The sequence below is a fragment of the Beta vulgaris genome, chromosome 1 (assembly GCF_026745355.1).
Source record: "Beta vulgaris subsp. vulgaris cultivar EL10 chromosome 1, EL10.2, whole genome shotgun sequence".
Classification (NCBI taxonomy): domain Eukaryota; kingdom Viridiplantae; phylum Streptophyta; class Magnoliopsida; order Caryophyllales; family Amaranthaceae; genus Beta; species Beta vulgaris.
In genome coordinates, this window is record NC_079202.1 from 9,247,959 (window position 1) to 9,268,192 (window position 20,234).

Genomic DNA, 20,234 nt, shown 5'->3' on the forward strand with positions numbered 1-20,234 from the left:
GGGTCTACTGCTACAAAATGATGCCGTTCGGCCTTAAAAATGCTAGGGCTACATATCAATGAACGGTTAACAAAATATTCAGTGACCAGCTGGGTCGGAATATTGAAGTGTACGTTGATGATATGATAGTCAAAAGCAAAGCTCAGTCAGACCACCCAACAGACTTGAGGGAGACCCTGGGCACGTTGAGAAAGTTTTGTATGATGCTAAATCCCAAAAAATGTGTCTTCGGGGTCAAAGGAGGAATGTGCCTCGGATTCCTAGTTGATGAAAGAGGAATCGAAGCCAACCCGGACAAGATAAAAGCAGTTCTAGAGATGAAATCCCCTCAGAACGTGGGAGAAGTGCAACGCCTAACCGACTGTTTAGCGGCGCTCGGACGTTTTCTCTCTAGGTCGGCAGATAAAAGCTTGTCGTTTTTCAAAGCTTTGAAGCGAAAGGAATTCGCTTGGGATGATGAGGCCGAGTAAGCCTTCACCTCCCTCAAAAATCACTTATCAACCTTACCAAGCCCCTATTTTATATATTTAGCCGTCTCGGACTATGACCTCAGTGCAATCCTAGTGGCCGAGCGAGAAGAAAAGTAGCCCCCAGTTTACTTCATCTGCCACGCCTATAGAGGGGCAGAGGCCAAGTACAGCGATGTTGAGAAAATGGTTTTCGCCCTTGTAATGGCAAGTCGGAAGCTCAAGCCTTACTTTCAGACGCACCCCATCAAGGTCCTAACCGGACAACCGCTTCGCATGGTCATTGAAAGTAGAAATCATTCTAATCGAATGACGGACTGGACGGACCAATTGGCTGACTTCGGGTTAGAATTCCAGCTAAGAAGAGAAATCAATGCCCATGCTTTTGCCGACTTTATCACTGAATGTGCCACCCGACCCCCGGTCGGTCCACAAGAAGAGTGGGAGTTGCAGGGCGACGGGTCTTCCACGAAAAACGGATGCGGAGCCTGGCTAGTCATCAAGACCTCGGTCGGAGACAAAATAGAGTCTGCCGTTAAATTCGAATACCTCGGGTCTAACAACGAGGCCGAATTTGAAGCTCTTATCTTGGTGTTGCAGCTTTGCATCCTGACCGGGACGACATCCATCCTTGCGAAATCTGACTCACAACTCATTGTGGGACAAGTCTTAGGAGAATACGAGGCCAAGGAAGATAACATGAGAATGCACTTGGCCAAAGCCCAAGATGTCATCTGCCAGCTCTCCAAGTTCCGGATCGCCCATATACCTCGATCGGAAAACCAATAAGCCGACGCCTTGGCTTGGATGGCTAGTTCCGCTGAGGGGTCGGCTCCCAGAACTATAACATAGGAGGTACTCAACGAACCAAGCATAAATGCTAAAGAACAGCTCGTCCTCAACCGCACTTTCGGCCTGGATGGATGATATCATCAAGTACTTGCGTGACGAGCTCTGCCTAATGATCCTAAAGAGGCTAAGCGGATCAAGCACAAGTCGGGCTGGTTCCTATGGCACGAGGGTCAACTTTACAAAAATTCTTTCACTCACCCCCTCCTCAAATGTGTAACCCCCGAGGAATGAAATTACATCCTAAGGGAAATACACCAAGGGGCTTGTGGAAGTCACCAAGGGGGAAGAACGGTAGCCGGGAAGGCCTCGATTTTGATAGTGAATAAACACGGGGAATGCGTGAAGTTAAGGACAATATTTCTTGAGGAGGTAAGAACCTTTGCATTGAGTGAGATTATCTTGTGGTTATTAAGTCTCTAGAACATTTGGAAGATCCGTTGAGAAATTTATAATCTTAGTTTTGATGCAGAGGTGGATCTTTGGCAGTTTACTTCAGTCACCTTCAATCACTGCTTTCGTGAAACCCATCAAGTGGCACACTTTATAGTGCATAAAGGTTGCTCGGTTCGAACTTTTCACCATTGGTTTGAATTTCATAATCTCGTGCTTTTCTCATCTGCACGAATGTTTTAGGCTGGTCATACTTAGCTGTAGGTCCCAGCCTAGTTTCCATTTCTAATCCATAAAAAAAGCATCTCATATATTCTATTCCAAAACGTCACAGATCGTATTTATTGACAATGATCAATAGATGTTTTATAGTGAGATGTCAAAACGACATCTCACAAGGATACCAAATTAAAGTTTGAAGGTACCAAAGTAAAGTATAAGATGATACCAAATCTCAATCAAATGATTACCAATACCAAAATAGTAACTCTTAATTGGTACAAAAATGTAAGTTTGGTACCGAAGTAAAGTATAAGGTGGTATTAAAGCTCATTCAAATTGATACCAATGTCAAAATAACTCTTAATTGATACAAAAATGTATATAAATTTAAATATCAACATATAATTTACTTTAATGCCTGCATTTTATAAAATTATTTTAATATTCTTGTGAGATGTTATTTTGACATCTGACCATGAATCCCAACCATTTCTCCTCATTGACATATGATGCCGTGGAAGAAGTAATCATACAAAAATATCCTTCACCAATTGCCCTGTAAAAAGTAATCATAAAATAATTCACTCAAATCAACAGTGTCCACGCTATCCACATCTGAGATGAGAAGTAGAATATAAAACCCTGATGAGAGAGAAAGAGAGGGGTAGTATAAAACAGTGAAATGCTACGTGTTGCGGATTTATAATGGTGGGGTAAGTTGGTGATTCTATACTAAGATTGCCATAATTCGCTTTGAAGAAAATTCAGGTACAATTACATAACAAAAGAATGTGGTTCTTTTTAAATTTTTCGTTTTGTTTTATTTTCTTCTTAAAATTTCCCTTCTCTTCTCCCATGAGTTGAATTTGAATAACATTAATTTAACACTATAATTTGTGTTTTTTTTAAGACAGACAAAGTGATGGAAGTAGAGAGAGAAAGAGAAAATGAAATGAATATGGGAGCTTCTGAAACTGGTAATGGAAGTTTATCAAGATTATCATCTCTCTTAGCTTCTAAAGATCGTGATTTTCTGCTCACTTCTGATGATACCCAGGTCAGGATTTATATTATTGAACTTTTATTATTAAGATTTTAATTATTTCTTTGAGATAATAACAAGTTCATGTTATGTTAATACTCAAAACATTTTATCTTACTTGCATAAGTGCAACAAAATTCATTGACCTTTCTGATTTAGGGTTTCAGTAGTTTGAAATAAAAGATAGGATATAATTCTCCTAAAAACATATGGAATTTTATTGGTTTTCTTCCTCAAATAATCTACAAAAATCACATCAGAAAACAAGCAAAGAAAAACACCAAAAGGAGGGTTGAATCTTTTGTATCCCAACATTCATATCTTGTTGAACTTTCAACTTTTTGTTTGTTTTACCAAAAAACTGTATATGGTTTAATTTGCATCAACATGGAAAACCTTGTACCTCTAAAAAAATTTTGTGATGGAATAATTATAATTTCTATGTACCATATGTTAGGAGTTTGATTTCTTTTTCTAGGTACAACGGAGAATTTTAGGATAGTCTTTCAAGGAAAATCCTAAAGAATATGTTTGAAAATTGAAAATTGATGGTGTTGAAATTCTTCTACAGATTTACACCTTCGGCTCCCCGACAATCTTTATGCCTCTAAATCCAGTACAATTGAGCTTGTATAATTTATGAAATCATTCAAAATTTGTATACTTAAGCCTAGGTTCAATCCATATAATTAATGGATCAAACATAGAATTACATGAAAATTTCTTAGTATACCCACAATACAACATTACAACGGAATGGACAATGTGGAGAGCGTAGTATATAGTAGTACTGCCTTCCTTTCTTTTCTTTCTCGGAAATCTTTAATTTTTAGTTGACTTGTATTCATTTTTGGATGTTTTATTTTTGTTGACTCGTTTTTTTGTTTGACAACTAGTTTCACTTAAATGACTTTTTATACACCTATTTAACACTCAAAATAATTGTGCACACTTATCAGCCAACACAATAACTTTAACTATTAATATATCAAATATGAAAATTTTAAAAAGTTTATATTCTAAAAGTACATATATAAAGATGAATCTAACAAGATTTCACGTGATTATATTTTTTCGTATACATAAGTCCCACAACATAATTAAAGAAGAGTTTATAAATAATACATAAGCCAAACTATGTCTAATATTTTGAAACAGGGTTGTATTATTTATGCTCACATGTCACATCTCTTTAATATGTATGAATAGAGGAATGAGTCAACTAAAAAGTGGAAGGAAGTATATACTACCTCCGTTTTACAATATAATGCATGTATGATATAGGCATCATTTTTCTCTTTAGGATGTTTCACAATACATTTGCTCCTTTAAAACATCATCACATGGGTTTATAAGTAATCACAACACTCTCTTTCCTTATCCTTGATTTGCATGTCATATGATAATAATGCATGTATTGTGAAACGGAGATATTATATATGTAGTACTCCTACTAGCATACTACATTTAGTTGCAATATAGGGATGCACAAATCTTAAGCAACGTTTGCTAAATAATTAGTGGTTAAAGGAGACTACATCTACTGCCATTGTTGCAATTCAATTGAGAATATTCATTTATCATTTTTTTAAAAAAACACCCTACTTTAAATGGGCTATTTTCTTCTGATTTATTTTTTGTTTTTTGTGTTTTCTTTTCCTCACTGATAAACTACATTTACACTGCCCTATTGAAATTAAAAGATTGCATTTGACTTATTTCATAGTTCACTATGTTTTAAAAAAAACTTTAAGAGTTAGTTTACCAGACGAGCTCTAGCTATGTAGAACTTTATCACCTTTTTTTTTTATTGATCTTCTAATCGAAAAGTTTTAAATTTTTACAATATTATATTTAAACATTGCTTTCTGATTTGGTGTTGATTTTAAACAGAAGTGGGTCAAGTTTAACCATAAAAGTTCTCCTTTGTTTTGGAGGTTGGGGTTGATTTTTTTGGTGGGGGGAGGGGGAGCGCTTGAAGATTGAGTGTAACCCACTGAGAATTGAGATCTTCTAGGGTTTCAAAATAACTCTACACGGTAGAGTTCGTTAAATATCAACCGTTGATTAAGAAATCAAAGGCTTGTATATTCTTTCCCAAAAATCCCCCCTATTTTCTCTCGAATATTCTGCCCATATCTTTTCCTTTCCCACTAATCATGAACCCTTGATTTTATAATATATTATCAGGATTCAACTCTACTTTGTAGAGTTTTCATAAAATTCTAGAGGATCAGGACCCAAGAGGACACTATTGCAACCACATAAACCCAAAGTTTATATTTGATTTTTACCTTATGGAATGGGAAGAAAAGGAAACAAATTAAATAGAAAGATGAATTCAAATTTTTGTATAAGACGAGTGCATAGTAATTTATTGGGGGTAAATTTTTGACGTAAATGAGTCATTTATATAAAAATGATCTCTTTAAGATAAAAAGTTATTTGTTAGACGGATTTAATTATTTGTCCTAATTAAAATTATAATTTTGCCTTTTGTTTTGACCCCTTATAGTTTGAAAAGTGACTCAATTTGATTTAAAGTGAATCGGTGTGCCAATATATTTATAGTACACAAGGCACGCATAATACTAAGAGCATGAGCAATAAGGTTGGTTTTGGTGGGTCTAGGTAAAAGTAAAGTTAGCTTTACTTAGTTTTACTATTGGAGCAATTGGAGTTGGTTGGTCTGAAATGCTGGACCAACCATGCCTTGGATGGTGTGCATATCAACGAATGGGGTGATGCCATATGTATCAATATTGCTTTATTCTTTCTGAATTTTTTTTTTAAAAGTGAAATGAGCTTATAATTTTTTTTTGAAAAAAATTACATTACAACTATAAAATAAATTATCTATCAATTGAGCCTAAATTTGATATATTTTACCATATTCTTTCACAACCTGTTTTTCTTTATAATAACTTTCTCCTACCTAAAATTATTCAAAATGTATATAAATTAATTAATATATCACTAATTAAAATATGAATAATAATTATCTACTCTATATCAGAATAAGAACATTTTGGATAGAAAAGAGAGTATATGATGGAGTATACCAAAAGTAAGAGAGAGAATTAGAAAAGCCAAGTAAGACTAGTCTACCCATTGTGAGAAAAAAAAAAGATAAGTTGGTGGGAAGTTAGTGGGATGTGAGGTGTAATAAGGAGAAAAGGAGAGAGAAAGAAAAAAAAAACTCAAAGATCAATCATGACTAAACCAACCCACTACTCATGCTCTAAGAGTATGTTCAATGGTTAGACTTTTCAAAGAGTTTATCAAATACTATATTAATTTCTCTTTCCTCCACATCACTCATACTCAATCTACTCAAAAACCTCTATTTTCTTACTCCCAATGGTTAGACTAACTTTTGGGGTCATCACATTTCCCATAAACCAATAATACTTTGCCACTCACACCCAAGTGATACTTTTCAGATTTTTTTCTTTTGTAAACGGTCCATATTCATGAACTGAACAAGCCTCTATCTCCTCCCTTTTTTTCTCTCTTAATTGTTTATTATTTTTTTAGCCTTCTCTCTCCTCATGAACTGTCAGTGCACCAACCACTGGACATACTCTAAGTGAAGAATGAAATACTATGGAAAGAAACACTAGTGTGACTAGATTGAGGAGGGTAATAAAATGTGTTATCATAGGCATGAGTCATGACCGAGGAGGTAGGGTGATAATTAGGTAACCAGTTCCCCTTAACAAAACGTGTTATCATATGCATAGAGCTTGGCTAGGCGTCCAGCCGTTTGAGTCTCTTAGGGGACTCAAACGGGGGTAATTTGGTCATTTTAAGCCTTGAAAATTTCACGCGCGTGTTGCTTGGTACCAATGCTAGGTTATATTGGTACCATTGTCCGAAAATTTTGATACCAAAGTAAGATTTGCTTGGTACCAATCTTGATAACAATTTGATACCAATATCAGGTTATAATGGTACCATTGTGTAACTTTTTGAATGTTTGAGTCTTTTTTGGACTCAAACAGTTGGTTACCAAGGCTTTCTCCATATGCATATCCTTCATTCTACTAAATAACGTGCAACCACTTAAGAACAATTTCATTTTTGCTTTAAGGATATTGTTAAAGAATTCTGCAATATTGATTCATTTAATTTTTATTTTGTTACTTATTTAATAATAGGAATATTACAAAAAATCAATAATTTATTATCACAATATTGCAAAGTGTGAATGTTTTGGGACATTCCAAAATAACATCCTCCATTCTAAGGTAATATAACATATCTATTGTCAAAATGTTTTAAGAAAATGAACAGTTGCTTTCTTTTCGGTTATGGGTTCTTTTTATATCTCTTCTCATCATTCATTGGTATTTTCATTACATGTGTGAGTGACTATGTGACGTTGAACGGGATGAGTGAGTATTCTTTTGTGGAGTTCTTATAATGAATTAGATGAATATCAGTTATTGATTATTGAGGTTGTGACTCATTTCATACACCATGAAGGGTGAATATTAATATGCATGAGTACATTGTAAACAATTTGATAGAAAATTATGGTCTCCAGTTACCCAATAATAATCCTAATATTGAGAAGTTATTCCATACTAGAACTAAGGTCTTGTTTGGTTGACAAAACAAATCATGGGAAGTGCAAATTCCTGGGAAGTAGAATTATATGAAGTTGTTTAATTTGGTTGGCAAAATCATGGGAATTGCACTTCTTAGGAAGTTCTACTTTCTCCAAAATGGAGGAAATTACTTACTTAGGTCCCCCTAGGTAAGTAGAGCTTTCCATAGGAAGTTCTACTTCCCATTATCAACCAAACACAATTTTACACTTCCTAGGAATTTCAGATATATGGAAAAAATAATTTCCTAGGAAATATAACTTTCTATATACAACCAAACAAGGCCTAAAAAGATAAGTCATAAAGTGAATGATAGTGTTGGTGTATAGTATTATTAAAGTATAAGTTATGGATCATCATAACTAATTACCATAATAAGCCCATAATATTTTTCTCCATTATTCTCTGAATTGTATTTCTATTAAGAGGCAGTCATTTTCACGTCCAGGCTAGCCAAACAAGGTCTTGCACATCACTACACTACTGCATTAATGGTACGGTACAACTAGTACATAACACGTGGTCCATTCAGCAACGTCTGCTTTATTTTAGCTCTTTTTATCACTCATTTGAATTTATGCTTTTCCTACAAGATTTTGCTTTTTAGATTGAGTTCTTTGTACAAATTAAAGCTGATATAATAGTATGTGAAGAGTACTAGCTAGCAGAATTTGTCCCACATTGCATGTGAGCTTTACCTATTTTTTTACAATCTACTAGAATTAGTGATACATCTTCTTCTTAATCCATCTCTAAACAACATTTCAAAGCTAAAAGTAGTATGAACCATGAACCATATTGGTATTTCAACAGTTATCTGGTTAACTAGAAATTAGGGAGCCAACTACTTTGATTTGCATGAAATAAAACCAAAATTAGATGAGAATGTATAACATGAGACTATGAGGGACAACAAGATGGATTGATTGCAAGAAAGTTCTAACACAGAAGTAGTAGTGCAACCGACAATGATGAATAAATTGTCTTCTACTCCTATCTATGTCATATCAAAAGATTAGAAAATCTAGGTTGGATTCAACCCATTGCTTTATAGGTAGTGAGTAGCTTTACCATGTCTTGTTTGGCATCTACATATGAGTTTTGGGACCACGCACCCTTTTGGCTTGATGCTTCATTGCCTTCTAATTTTGTTGCATACAGCAAGCTGGAATATTGTGTAAGCTAAATTAGTAGAGTTCTTTTCGAGCTTTAGATGTAAAACAGATGGGGCCTAAGTCCTAACTAACATTTCAATATGTTAGGACTTGTTCTCACTTCTATTGTGTACTCCGTAAATAATCTTTTTTGCACGATCAACTTAAAAGTTTTACATCATTCATAAAAGCCTTAGGCTTATAGACAAGTAGCTTTCTAAAATATCCCCTAAGGGTGCGTTCTGTTCAACTTAAAAAATTAAGTTTCAGGTCCAATAAGTTCAGATAAGTTCAGGTCCTAAGAAGACCATTGGAATATGTATAAGAGAATGACTAGATATTTTAATTTTCGATGTCTTAATATTTTCAACATATATGAGTCTGTGAGAGAATTTGTGTAACTTTACTTTAAATGGGTTCCCAATTTTACTTTGTAATTTCACAATTAGATATCTATGTACATACATGTCTTCTATGTATGTATAACAAAAAAGACAGGAGAGTTACTTAAAAGGCTGAAAGAGGAGGATGATGGGGCGTGGGTGTGTGGGGGTGATTTGAATATGATGCTATGGTCCATGGAGAAGCAAGGGGGTGGCGACTTTAAGTATGAGGAAGCGGAGATTATGTGGGATGCTCTAAACTTCTGCTGTTTGGAAGACTTGCATTATGTAGGGCACCCTTTCACTTGGACTAACAATCAGGGGGGCGAAGCAAATTTACAAGAGAGATTGGACCGATTTGTGGCGAATACGAGATGGAAGGATTTGTTCGGAAGTTCCTCCGTTACCCACCTTGAAAAACGAAAATCGGACCATTTGCCTATACTGTTGCAGATTCGAACTCATACACAAATAGGGTCTAAAGCGAAGAAAAGAAAGCTCTTTCGATTTGAAGAAATGTGGATAAAAGAAAAGGAGTGTGGGGAGGTTATAGTTGCTGAATGGGTTAAAGGGGAAGACGTGAAAGGTAAGCTAGCTCGGACAGCGAGTAGTTTGCGTGAATGGAGCCAAAAACGCTTTGGAACCTTTGCGAAAGAAATGAGAGCTTGTAAACAGCAGATGCGTGATTTGATGGAGGCGGACCAATCTCCAGAAAATATACAGAAAATGAGGGATGTTGACAGTAGGATGGATGTATGAATTGGAGTCGAGGGAAGAAATTTTTTGGAAATAAAGGAGTAGACAAGAGTGGTTGAGCCATGGGGACCGAAACACACAATTTTTTCATGCAAAAGCAAAGCAACGAGAGAGAAGAAATAGTATTGCGAGACTGAAGGATGCGTGCTGCAGGGGTGGTGCATGAGGACGAGGAGAATATAGCGGAAGTGCTGGTCCACCACTTTCAGGAGTTGTTTTGTGCAAATTCGGAGACGGACATGAAACCGGTACTTGACAAAGTACAAAGATCAATATCGGATGAGCTGCAAAATATGATGGCAGCACCATTTAGGCGCGAGGAAATAGAAGATGCTATCAATCAGATGCATCCTACGAAGGCACCAGGGCCAGATGGAATGTGCGCGCTCTTTTACCAGAAGTTTTGGAATATTATTGGGGAAGACATGGTGGAAACAATGCTGGAAATGCTGAATAAGGAAGGTAACATTGGAACGCTAAATCAAACTTTTATTGCTTTGATTCCGAAGAAAAAAGAATGTGAGTCTCCGATTGATTTTCATCCAATAAGTCTGTGTAATGTGAGTTATAAAATCATTGCTAAAGCCTTAGCAAACAGAATTAAGAGAGTGCTTCCGAGTATTATACATGAATCACAGAGTGGTTTTGTTCCGGGTAGACTCATTACAGATAACATTCTTGTTGCTTATGAGTGTTTTCATTACCTGAGGAAGAAGAAGAAGGGGAAAGAAGGCTATATGGGAATGAAGCTAGACATGAGCAAGGCATATGATAGAGTGGAATGGAGTATTCTTGAAGCTATGATGTTGAAAATGGGCTTTCCTGAAAATTTTGTCAAATTAATCATGCAATGTGTGAGCTCGACTTCATTTTCGATTCTTTTGAATGGTCAACCCACCCGACGATTTTGGCCCACACGAGGACTCCGTCAAGGAGACCCCCTGTCACCCTTTGTTTTCATTATTTGTGCAGAAGGCTTATCATCTTTACTTCGTGATGCTGAAGCGAAGAAAGAAATTCATGGTTTAAAGATTGGGAAGAAAGTGAATGCCATCTCTCATTTATTTTTTGCGGATGATAGTGTGTTATTTACAAGAGCAAATGAGGTAGAAGTTGAGAAAATCCTAGAGATCCTTTCAACCTATGAAGCAGCTTCAGGCCAAAAACTGAATATGGAGAAATCGGAGGTGTCTTTCAGCCGAAATGTAGAACAAGAAAAGAAACAATTGCTTCAGATGAAGTTATCTTTTAAGGCCGTAGATGGACATGACAAATATCTTGGTCTTCCCACTCATGTGTGTGGATCAAAGAAGAAAGTTTTCAAATATATTCAGGAAAGAGTTTTGAAGAAGCTAAAAGGGTGGAAGGAAGGGTTCTTATCTCATGCGGGCAGAGAAGTACTCATTAAAGCAATAGCACAAGCAATTCCCACATATGCAATGCAGTGCTTTCGGATTCCTGTGACGGTGTTAAATGAGCTGGAAGGTATGTTCAAGAACTTCTTTTGGGGGGAAAAAAAAGATGAACGGAAGATGTCATGGGTGGCTTGGAGTAAGTTATATGCACCGAAGAGTGAAGGTGGACTTGGGATGCGGAATATGCAAGTTTTTAATGAAGCATTGCTCACCAAGCAAGCTTGGAGGATCGTTAAATATCCGAACTCACTTATGGCGAAAACGTTGAAATGTAAGTATTTTCCCAATACTTCTTTCCTGGAGGTCAAAACAAGCCCTCTGGCTAGTTTTACTTGGAGGTCGATTCTATCTGTGCGTGGACTACTACAAAAGGGTGCAAGGAAGATTGTATGTGGAGGTCATAGTGTGGATATATGGGCTGACCCGTGGGTTCCTGGAATCACAAATTTTAAACCGACGAGAGTTGCTGGCATTGATGAGGATGGGCCGAGGGTGGTGAGTGATCTGTTGCACAACCGTGAATGGAATACCAGTTTGCTGAACCAACTCTTCCTCCCATGGGAAGTCGAGGCCATGAAAAGCATTCCAATAACCCAAAGGCAAGGGGAAGATAAATGGATGTGGCATCATTCCAAAAATGGGGAATTCACAGTTAGGAGTGCATATTATATTGCCCTCCAAAGTAAACAAGAGCAGGGGGCGTCATCGTCCCGAAGCATGAAGAGTGGTGTGTGGCGAGTTCTGTGGCAGGCCAACATTCCTCCAAAGATCAAGCTGTTTGGGTGGCGTACGATACATAATGGTATTGCTGTAAAAGAAAATTTAAATGCGAGGGGACTGGAGAACGATCGCATCTGTCCAATGTGTGGAGAGGAAGGGGAGACAATCATGCATATGTTATTCCTTTGCCACGAGTCCAGGTGTATTTGGAGAATATCGCCGCTAAGACTCAAAGTAGATGGTGCACAAGGGGTCAAAGCAAAGGAGTGGTGTGAAAAGCTCGCAAATACCACGAGAGATATGCATTGGTGGGCGCTATTCTGGGGATTGATGTGGGGGATATGGTTACGGAGGAATGCGTGGGTTTTCAATCAAAAGCGGATGGGACTTAAGGAGGTTGCCGATAACTCAGTAGCTCGCACAATGGAGTTCTTTGAGGCACAGGAGAGGTTACGAGTCACCACCAAGCCGGAGAGTGGGAACAAGCGTTGGCAAAAACCACCCGAAGGAATAATAAAAGTGAACTCAGATGCAGCTGTATTTGATAATGGAAAGATTGGCTGGGGAGGTGTGGGGAGAGATGCAAATGGGGTGGTGAAGGTGGCTTGCAGTGGGGTGTTGGAAGGCAATTATGCGGTGGATGTGGCTGAAGCCATCGCAGCTAGGATGGTGTTACAGATTGCATGGGAAGAAGGTATGCGAGATATCGTGTTCGAAAGTGATTGTCTCAAGCTCGTAAATCACATGAAGAAGGCAACAGTGGAACTCTCTAGTTTTGGTAATATAGTGCAGGATATTTTCGATATTGTAGGTCTATTTGATAGATGTTCATTTTCGCATGTTTGTAGGAATGGAAACAAGGTAGCTCATCACCTTGCCCATTGGAGTATGGAGTCTATGGATAGGAAGGTGTGGTTAGGAGAGTTGCCTCCGGAAATTGAGTCATTTGTAATCATGGATTCGAAAGATGATGAATAAAATGATCACAATTTCCCGTCAAAAAAAAAAAAAAACAAAAAAGGGGATGTTGGAAATTTAGCATGGCGTTTATAAGAGTATGTATCCTACTTAAGTACTTCGTGTAAGATGTTGCTAAATCATTCTTTTCAAAAGATTTTCTATGCAACAGGTGCTATTTGTCACTGGTGCAACTCCATGACAATCGCTTCAAAGTTAGGAGGATTTCAAAGATTCATATCAAAAGAATAAGGGGAAAAATTGATTCGTTTATAAGTAATTGATTGTACCATGTTTTATATGTATACAAGAATTGCATCGAATATTTTATGACATCGATGTTCTTTTACGGGTTTGATAGATGTTAATAGCTAACAAATTCTAGAGCAGATAATGAAGTACAAGACTTAAACATGCTTGCATATATGATCTTTATGTTCTGCCAATTAATTTTCTATGTAGGTGAAAATCTCTGAGCTTCAAGGGAAGGTAGTAGGAATATACTTCTCAGCGAATTGGTACTCTCCTTGTCGAAAATTTAACGAACTTCTAATCGATGTTTACGAGCAACTTAGGAGCCAAGGGAGTGATTTCGAAATCATTTTGGTGTCTTCAGATGAAGATATAGGCGCCTTCAACAGTTATCGTGCTTCCATGCCTTGGCTTTCGGTGCCATATTCAGATTTGGAAACGAAAAAGGCCCTAAATCAAACATTTGACGTGGAAGCCATGCCTTATTTAGTTTTCCTGCATCCTAGTAACTATAGTGGCAACGATGATACCACAATGCATGATGGTGTTGAGCTTATCTATCGTTATGGAATTGAAGCCTTCCCTTTTACTAAAGAAAGGTTGGAGATGTTGCATACAGAACAAAGGGAGAAAGAGGAGAGGCAGACGTTGGTAACTTTGTTAACTAATCATGACAGAGACTATGTTTTGAGTCATGATCCTTTGACTCACCAGGTTAGTAGATACTTGACTCCTATATGCCCGTTAATAATAATTTCCTTGCCTTCATCATCATCTTATAATCTCATATCTCTCTCACTTTGTCCATAAATACTACTATCTAATGTATTTGTTTTTATTTACTATACACGGTGACGTTTATGCTTGTTAATGAAATACTTTCATCATTGTTAATATAAATCTATATCTATACTAATAATTAAAAGACGTTTCTAAAAAAAGTCTATGTGCCACGTCGCGCGCTCTTCGAGGGCTCTAATGCAAATGCTCTATTTCCATGTCAAACCCCTCAATTAAAACATAATACTGTGTAGTGACAAGGTATCGAATACGTGATCTTTGAAATGAAAAGTGAGAGCTTGAACATCAATCCAACATAACATCATTGTTTACTATTTCAAAGTAAAATTCATAAGTTCTTGTAATTATATTTCATTAAAATACTTACACAAGTAGTTAGATACCTAACGCATCTATCATAATAAAAATAGACTATTGTAAACATAAATTCTTACTTCAATTTCTTGTAGAAAGTTATCCTATTGCTTTCATTTCTAAACTTTTAAGGATACATTTTTCAAATTATAACGTCAATTTTTTGTCATTAAACAAAAAATTACGGAAAAAAAAAAACAATTAGATCACGCGGGGACAGTCACTAGTTGACAAGTAAAACTTGTAAAAATGGTAAATGTATCTTTCATCAAAGTAAGGAGATACCACAACGATGATATCGTACCCATAAAGCACAAAAATAGTTAAAACGATAATCCTTCCAGTCCCAACACGGTAATAAAGACAACAAATTAAAGGAGTCGTTGACATGAATCACAAAGACATCACGAGGTTGGGGAGCATCTAGAGTATTTGTTGGAGGGGAGGTCTAGGGTAGGCATCCTAAGGTTTTTACATGGTAAATTGCCATACTAATAATGGCATTGGCAGGAGAAAGGGGATGCTAATACCGCGTTACGGAAGATGCACCTTTTTATATTTTTCCAAGTCCCATGACACAAGTAGGGGAAAAGCTCCCGCCACGCAAGACCGACCGATCTAAGGCTCTAACCTAGTAACCTGGACGTTGCTAGCCATATTGTGTGCCAACCATTCCTTGAAAATAGAGACTATGTTCGAGCCCCAGGGGAATCCAATGTTAGACCAAATCTTGGAGGGTGAGGCAATCACAGATTAAAGCCGTGTTCTCAAAAGGACCTTAACACCTAGGGCAGCACGGTCAACGGTGATTTTCCTAGCAAATTTCGTTGATCCACAGAAGCCACATAAAAAAATATTTTTGGTTAGCAATGACCCTTCCAAATTCAGGAGAGGTTGAGAGAGACGGGAGGAAAGGGGAGCCGAGCTATGTATGCAAGAGCCAAAGAGAAGCCCTTATAAGAGATGATGAACTATGAAAGGGGGAAGAGTAAGAGATAAACATTGGAGGTCCCATGTCCCATCAGAAATAAGGGTTGCAACAGTTATTGAACTGATAGACCTCAAAGACAGAAGTTGATTGACTTACATACCAAGGTTTAACGAGCTATTTTGTTACTCAAAAGCTCCCAACCTTTGCCAATATTTTTCCACACATAGGAGCCATTTTTTAAATGCGTGACACAGTTGGGGTAGATGTATTTGGAGCCAATGTAGTATGTGCAAGCCAAACTTAGCCACGAAAGCCTTATACATTAAAGATCAGATTTAATATCTAGCCACCTCAAATGTAGGAAGAAATGTGGTTTCGCACTTAACCAAGTGAATTTTTTTTTCCTTCGTCACCCCCCTACAAGAAGGTGTTACAAATTTGATCTATATCTTCTAGGTTTTTCCCTAAGAGGAAGGGGCTTGCATGTAGTAGGTGGAGATAGTCTAGAGGGTGGAGCTAACAAAGCATAAACGACTCGCTTTTGAGAGGCATTTTGTTTATCTACAACAAATTGGACCTCGAAATGGGAGGGTCTTTTATTGTTCAAGAGCAAGCCAAGATATAATCTAAGATTTTCACTATCCTGAACATTGAAGGGTGGTCTACTGAAAGAACAATCTAAGATCCGAGAGGGATTGTGAGAGAACGTGAGTTTGCTTTTAGTCTCCTTGATTTTTTTTTTTTTTGGAGTATATGGGAAAATGTCGTGGTTTCATCAAGAAGACCAAAAAGGAGGAGGTCATCAGCAAAAGAAGATGGATATGGGAACTAACCTTTCTCCTAGCTACCTGCTAAAAATGGAGTCCACTTTTGCTCGAAACATGTTTGGTTAATCAACTGAGTAAGGACCTCAAGGTATATATTAAATTTGAGATGATTGGCTTCAGCCTATTGACCAAAATTTCGTGACAACTTTGTACAATGTATTGCAAAGGCTAATAGATTGAAATTGTTTCATAGTTTTCGAAGATTATCGCTTTGGGATAAGACAGATGAGGACATCACACATGTCTTCGAGAATAAATCCACACGTGAACCAAGATTGGATGCTCTTGACAACATTAGGGCCCTCAATGTCCCAAGCTTTTTTGAAAAAAGATAGGGTGGTAAGCCACTTAGCCCAGAGGATTTTAGAGGTTCCATAATAAACAAGGCTTGGTGAATTTCCCAAGACGAGTATTTAAAAAAAAGGAAATGTTTCATAATATATCTTTATAGATTGTATTACCTTATTGGCTTATTTGGAGAACAAAAAGAATAAAAGAGGAGTATTAAAAAACAACAGAGAAGTGAGAAAATTTTCAAAAAGCTATTTTTTATAATTTTGTCATCATCCAATTGTTTTCGTATAGGTCCATTTATATCCAAGGGTATAAAATATCACAAAAAACCAGTTAAAAAAGATCCCCTAAGTCCAATTAGGAATTCATTGGGTCCTTTAGGAACAACCATTGAAATTGCGAAGAGATAAATTGTTGAAAAGTACATTTTAATTATTCAATTATGCTCATATTCCATATAGAAAAACAAAAAAATAATGGAAAGGATGTATAAAATACAAAAACAATAGTATCATTTATTTTTTTCGGAGTATATGGTGAACAAAAAAGCCTTGGTTTCATCAACAAAACCAAAAAGGAGGAGGTCATCGACAAAAAGAACATGGATATGATAATTGAGGAAGTATTAGTTTGATTTGGGAAAAATGTCGTCACACGCATGACGTGCATTAAAAGCTAGTTGCATGAAAACCAACTTAATGAATAGTATAAATTAAAACAATCATTTTCTGTGTATTTGATTTCCAATGTTGGGAGGATCATAATTTTATTCAATATGCTAAAGATTAGTTTATTCAACCTAGCTTTCTCAATTTTTAAGTCTCTTATAGGAATGTTCACTTCATTTAAAGTAACATAATATGGTTTGAGTGCATTAGGGTTTGGTCTTGTCTGATTTAGTCTAGTCTGAATCTTTTTATTGTAGGTTAGTAATATTGTTTTAGCTAAACATTGACTAAAGTTGACACCAATTGATAAGAAAAAAAAGTATTCATCTAAAATATTGTTGGAATTGTCTTTCTTATGTACATTGCGTATATTTAATTCTCATAATCTTTTCTTATATGAAAATGAAGATAATAGGAAACAAGAAGGTCCAATGCGATTTGATTTGAATTTGATAAGAATAAGTAATAAATTTGTGTAGTAAGACTTATAGGTGAAAAGAGCATAGCCATCATATCTTGAAGTTACACAGGAAAATTATTCTAACTAACATTCCATATGATTATATTCATTATGTTGGAGGAAATTGATTGTTAAAGTTTGTAAATTTTGATAAAAGAAAAATACCAGATTAGGACAGATCAGTAAATAACTTGATCAGTATATATTGGAGTACTGCAGGTACCCGTGACATCCTTGCAAGGGAAGACAATAGGACTATATTTTTCAGCACATTGGTGCCTACCTTGTATCACATTCATCCCAAAGCTAATCTCCATCTACAAAATGATAAAGCAAAATCTACAAGAACAAGACGATTTTGAGATAGTTTTTGTGTCAAGTGATCGCGATGAAGCATCCTTTCATTCTTATTTTCAAAGGATGCCATGGTTGGCGCTGCCCTTTCGCGACCGCACCATCAAGGACCTTGCCAAGCATTTTGACGTGCGAGAGATCCCGTGCTTGGTTATCTTGGGTCCGGACGGTAAAACCGTGACGAAACAAGGGAGATATTTGATAAACTTGTACCAAGAAAATGCTTACCCTTTTACTGAGGCAAGGTTGGAGTTTCTAGAGAAGCAAATGGATGAGGAGGCTAAAAGTTTGCCTAAATCAGCATATCATGAGAGGCATCAACATGAGCTAAATTTGGTGTCCGAGCGTACTGGTGGTGGGCCTTTTATCTGTTGTGATTGTGATGAACAAGGTTCTGGGTGGGCTTATCAATGCCTTGACTGTGGGTTTGAGGTCCATCCTAAATGTGTTAGACCCATTCAACAGCCTAATACTTGATAGAGAAAGAGTTCAAACAAGAAGATATAGTTTACTAATATGTCCTCATAAGAATGGTTTTATTCGCTACTACCCCTCCTTGTATATTGCTGGTAGATCCTTTCCTAAGGTTACCAAAGGTCAGCAATTCAAGGGTTTGTAAGAGAGAATTTAGGAAATTGTTGTCACTTATTTGATATATATAAAGACTCCCAAATATGCTAACCAAATTGGTGTTTCTCAATATGGCTGTAAATATTCATGATCATATAAACATGTAAACAACTTATTTCGAAAAAAAACAGGCAAACAGATATACCATTTAGTAATAGATGGAGCTGCTTTCGAGCATCATTGGCAAACGGAACCTCAACGATCCCAATCCTACGTAGAACTTTAATCTTGTAGGATCTTTCGGTCCTATCCATCATTAAGATTCACATGATAGGATCTTAGTATGATCATATGATCCTACGACTCCATAATTTGATACCATCATAAAGTAATTTCACGTATTATTTTTCTTTTACTTAGTTTTTGGTTGTATTTTACTTCAATTTTAGAGTATTATACCACTTTCATCATTTGCAAATGTAAAATGTTACTGCTACCCTAGAACGAGACAAAGAACATACGTTACTTGTAGGGGTCTAGAAACAAGAAGAAGACTAAGTCATAGGTACAATCAATATCTCCTACATTGTAGGAGCCAGATGCATGTCTCTTTGGCCACTCAGTTTTAGCCGCTAAAGAGCAATACAAAGAGAACAACTTAGCATTATTTAAGAGAGATTCAGATTAGACAACGTACAAAAGATACATCATCAAAGGCCATCATCACTTAAACACATCCTATTCCACGATCATCAGAAGTAAATATATTTTCTAAAAGATACTCTTCTATAACTCTTCCCTTAGTCAAATACTTTTGATTATCAATTATTAGCATCGTACAAACATCCAATATAGATGAATTCAACATGGCTTTAACGCTAGCATCATAGACGATTGGGGAATTGCAAGTTGTAGGCGTGATATTATTGCATACGCGGGATTAGCATGTATGTGACTAACTCATTGTAAAGATTTTTTCGAAAAGTATTTTGAAGTCACTAGTAAGTCCTCAAAAGAAAGACTCCTAAACCTAACTAGATATTGGAAAATAGTAGGGAAAACTCAGGGACTTATATAATATAGATTTTCCCGTTCATGACTCCATTAATGGTCAATGAACCATAGATTGAGTTCAATTTTGGGGGGGGGTTTGAAATAGGAAATTCAAGGGTTTCAATATGTTTGAATGTCATTTTGAGTGTTTAATATGAGTTTGAGTATAAGAGAGTATATGTAAAAGTCGTAGGAAAGCATTGTTAAAAGTCGCTAGAAGACATGAGGTATATATAAGCAAAGGAATCCCAAACATGAATCGGAAAGATAAAATAAAATTGTTCGCCTGGCAAACAACTTTGCCCTTGACGTACAACTTGTGCACCAAGCGCACAGCCTGTGCGTCACACACACACTTGCTTCGCTAGTTTTTATTGTAAAGCCAGACTCACGAAGAGATAAAGTGTGAAAAAGAGAAAGTGGGAAGAATAAAGCTCATAAATTAGCGTAATTCATATAATTGAAAATTGAAGTCTTTGTTGCAGCTTCAAGTACTAAAGAAACAGAAGAAGTGACATGGAGACTATAAAAAAGGACAAAATAAATTATTGATAAAAGTTATGGGAGTTGAATGCCCCCAATTAATTATATATTGTTTCTTACACACTTCTCACCATATATATAGAGAATTTGCCCATCTATTCTTGGACCTCATAAGAAATTTTTAAAAATCAGGTTAAACGGGTCGGGTTCTAGTCA

At 36.5% G+C, this 20,234-nt stretch overlaps 1 protein-coding gene across 2 annotated transcripts; it reads left to right on the forward strand.

Moving 5' to 3' along the window:
* The first annotated feature begins 2,542 nt into the window (after nt 1–2,542).
* LOC104905819 (probable nucleoredoxin 2) lies at nt 2,543–18,612 on the forward strand. Of its 2 annotated transcripts, none has more exons than XM_010694456.4 (4): nt 2,543–2,699; nt 2,842–2,988; nt 13,434–13,937; nt 17,778–18,612. In XM_010694456.4, the coding sequence occupies exons 2-4, from the start codon at nt 2,854–2,856 to the stop codon at nt 18,387–18,389; spliced, it is 1,251 nt and encodes a 416-aa protein (XP_010692758.2). In that variant the 5' UTR covers nt 2,543–2,699; nt 2,842–2,853; the 3' UTR covers nt 18,390–18,612. The 2 variants fall into 2 exon arrangements, with proteins under 2 accessions (XP_010692758.2, XP_010692759.2); XM_010694457.4 differs by having other exon boundaries at nt 2,589–2,699; nt 2,846–2,988.
* The last annotated feature ends 1,622 nt before the right edge of the window (nt 18,613–20,234 follow it).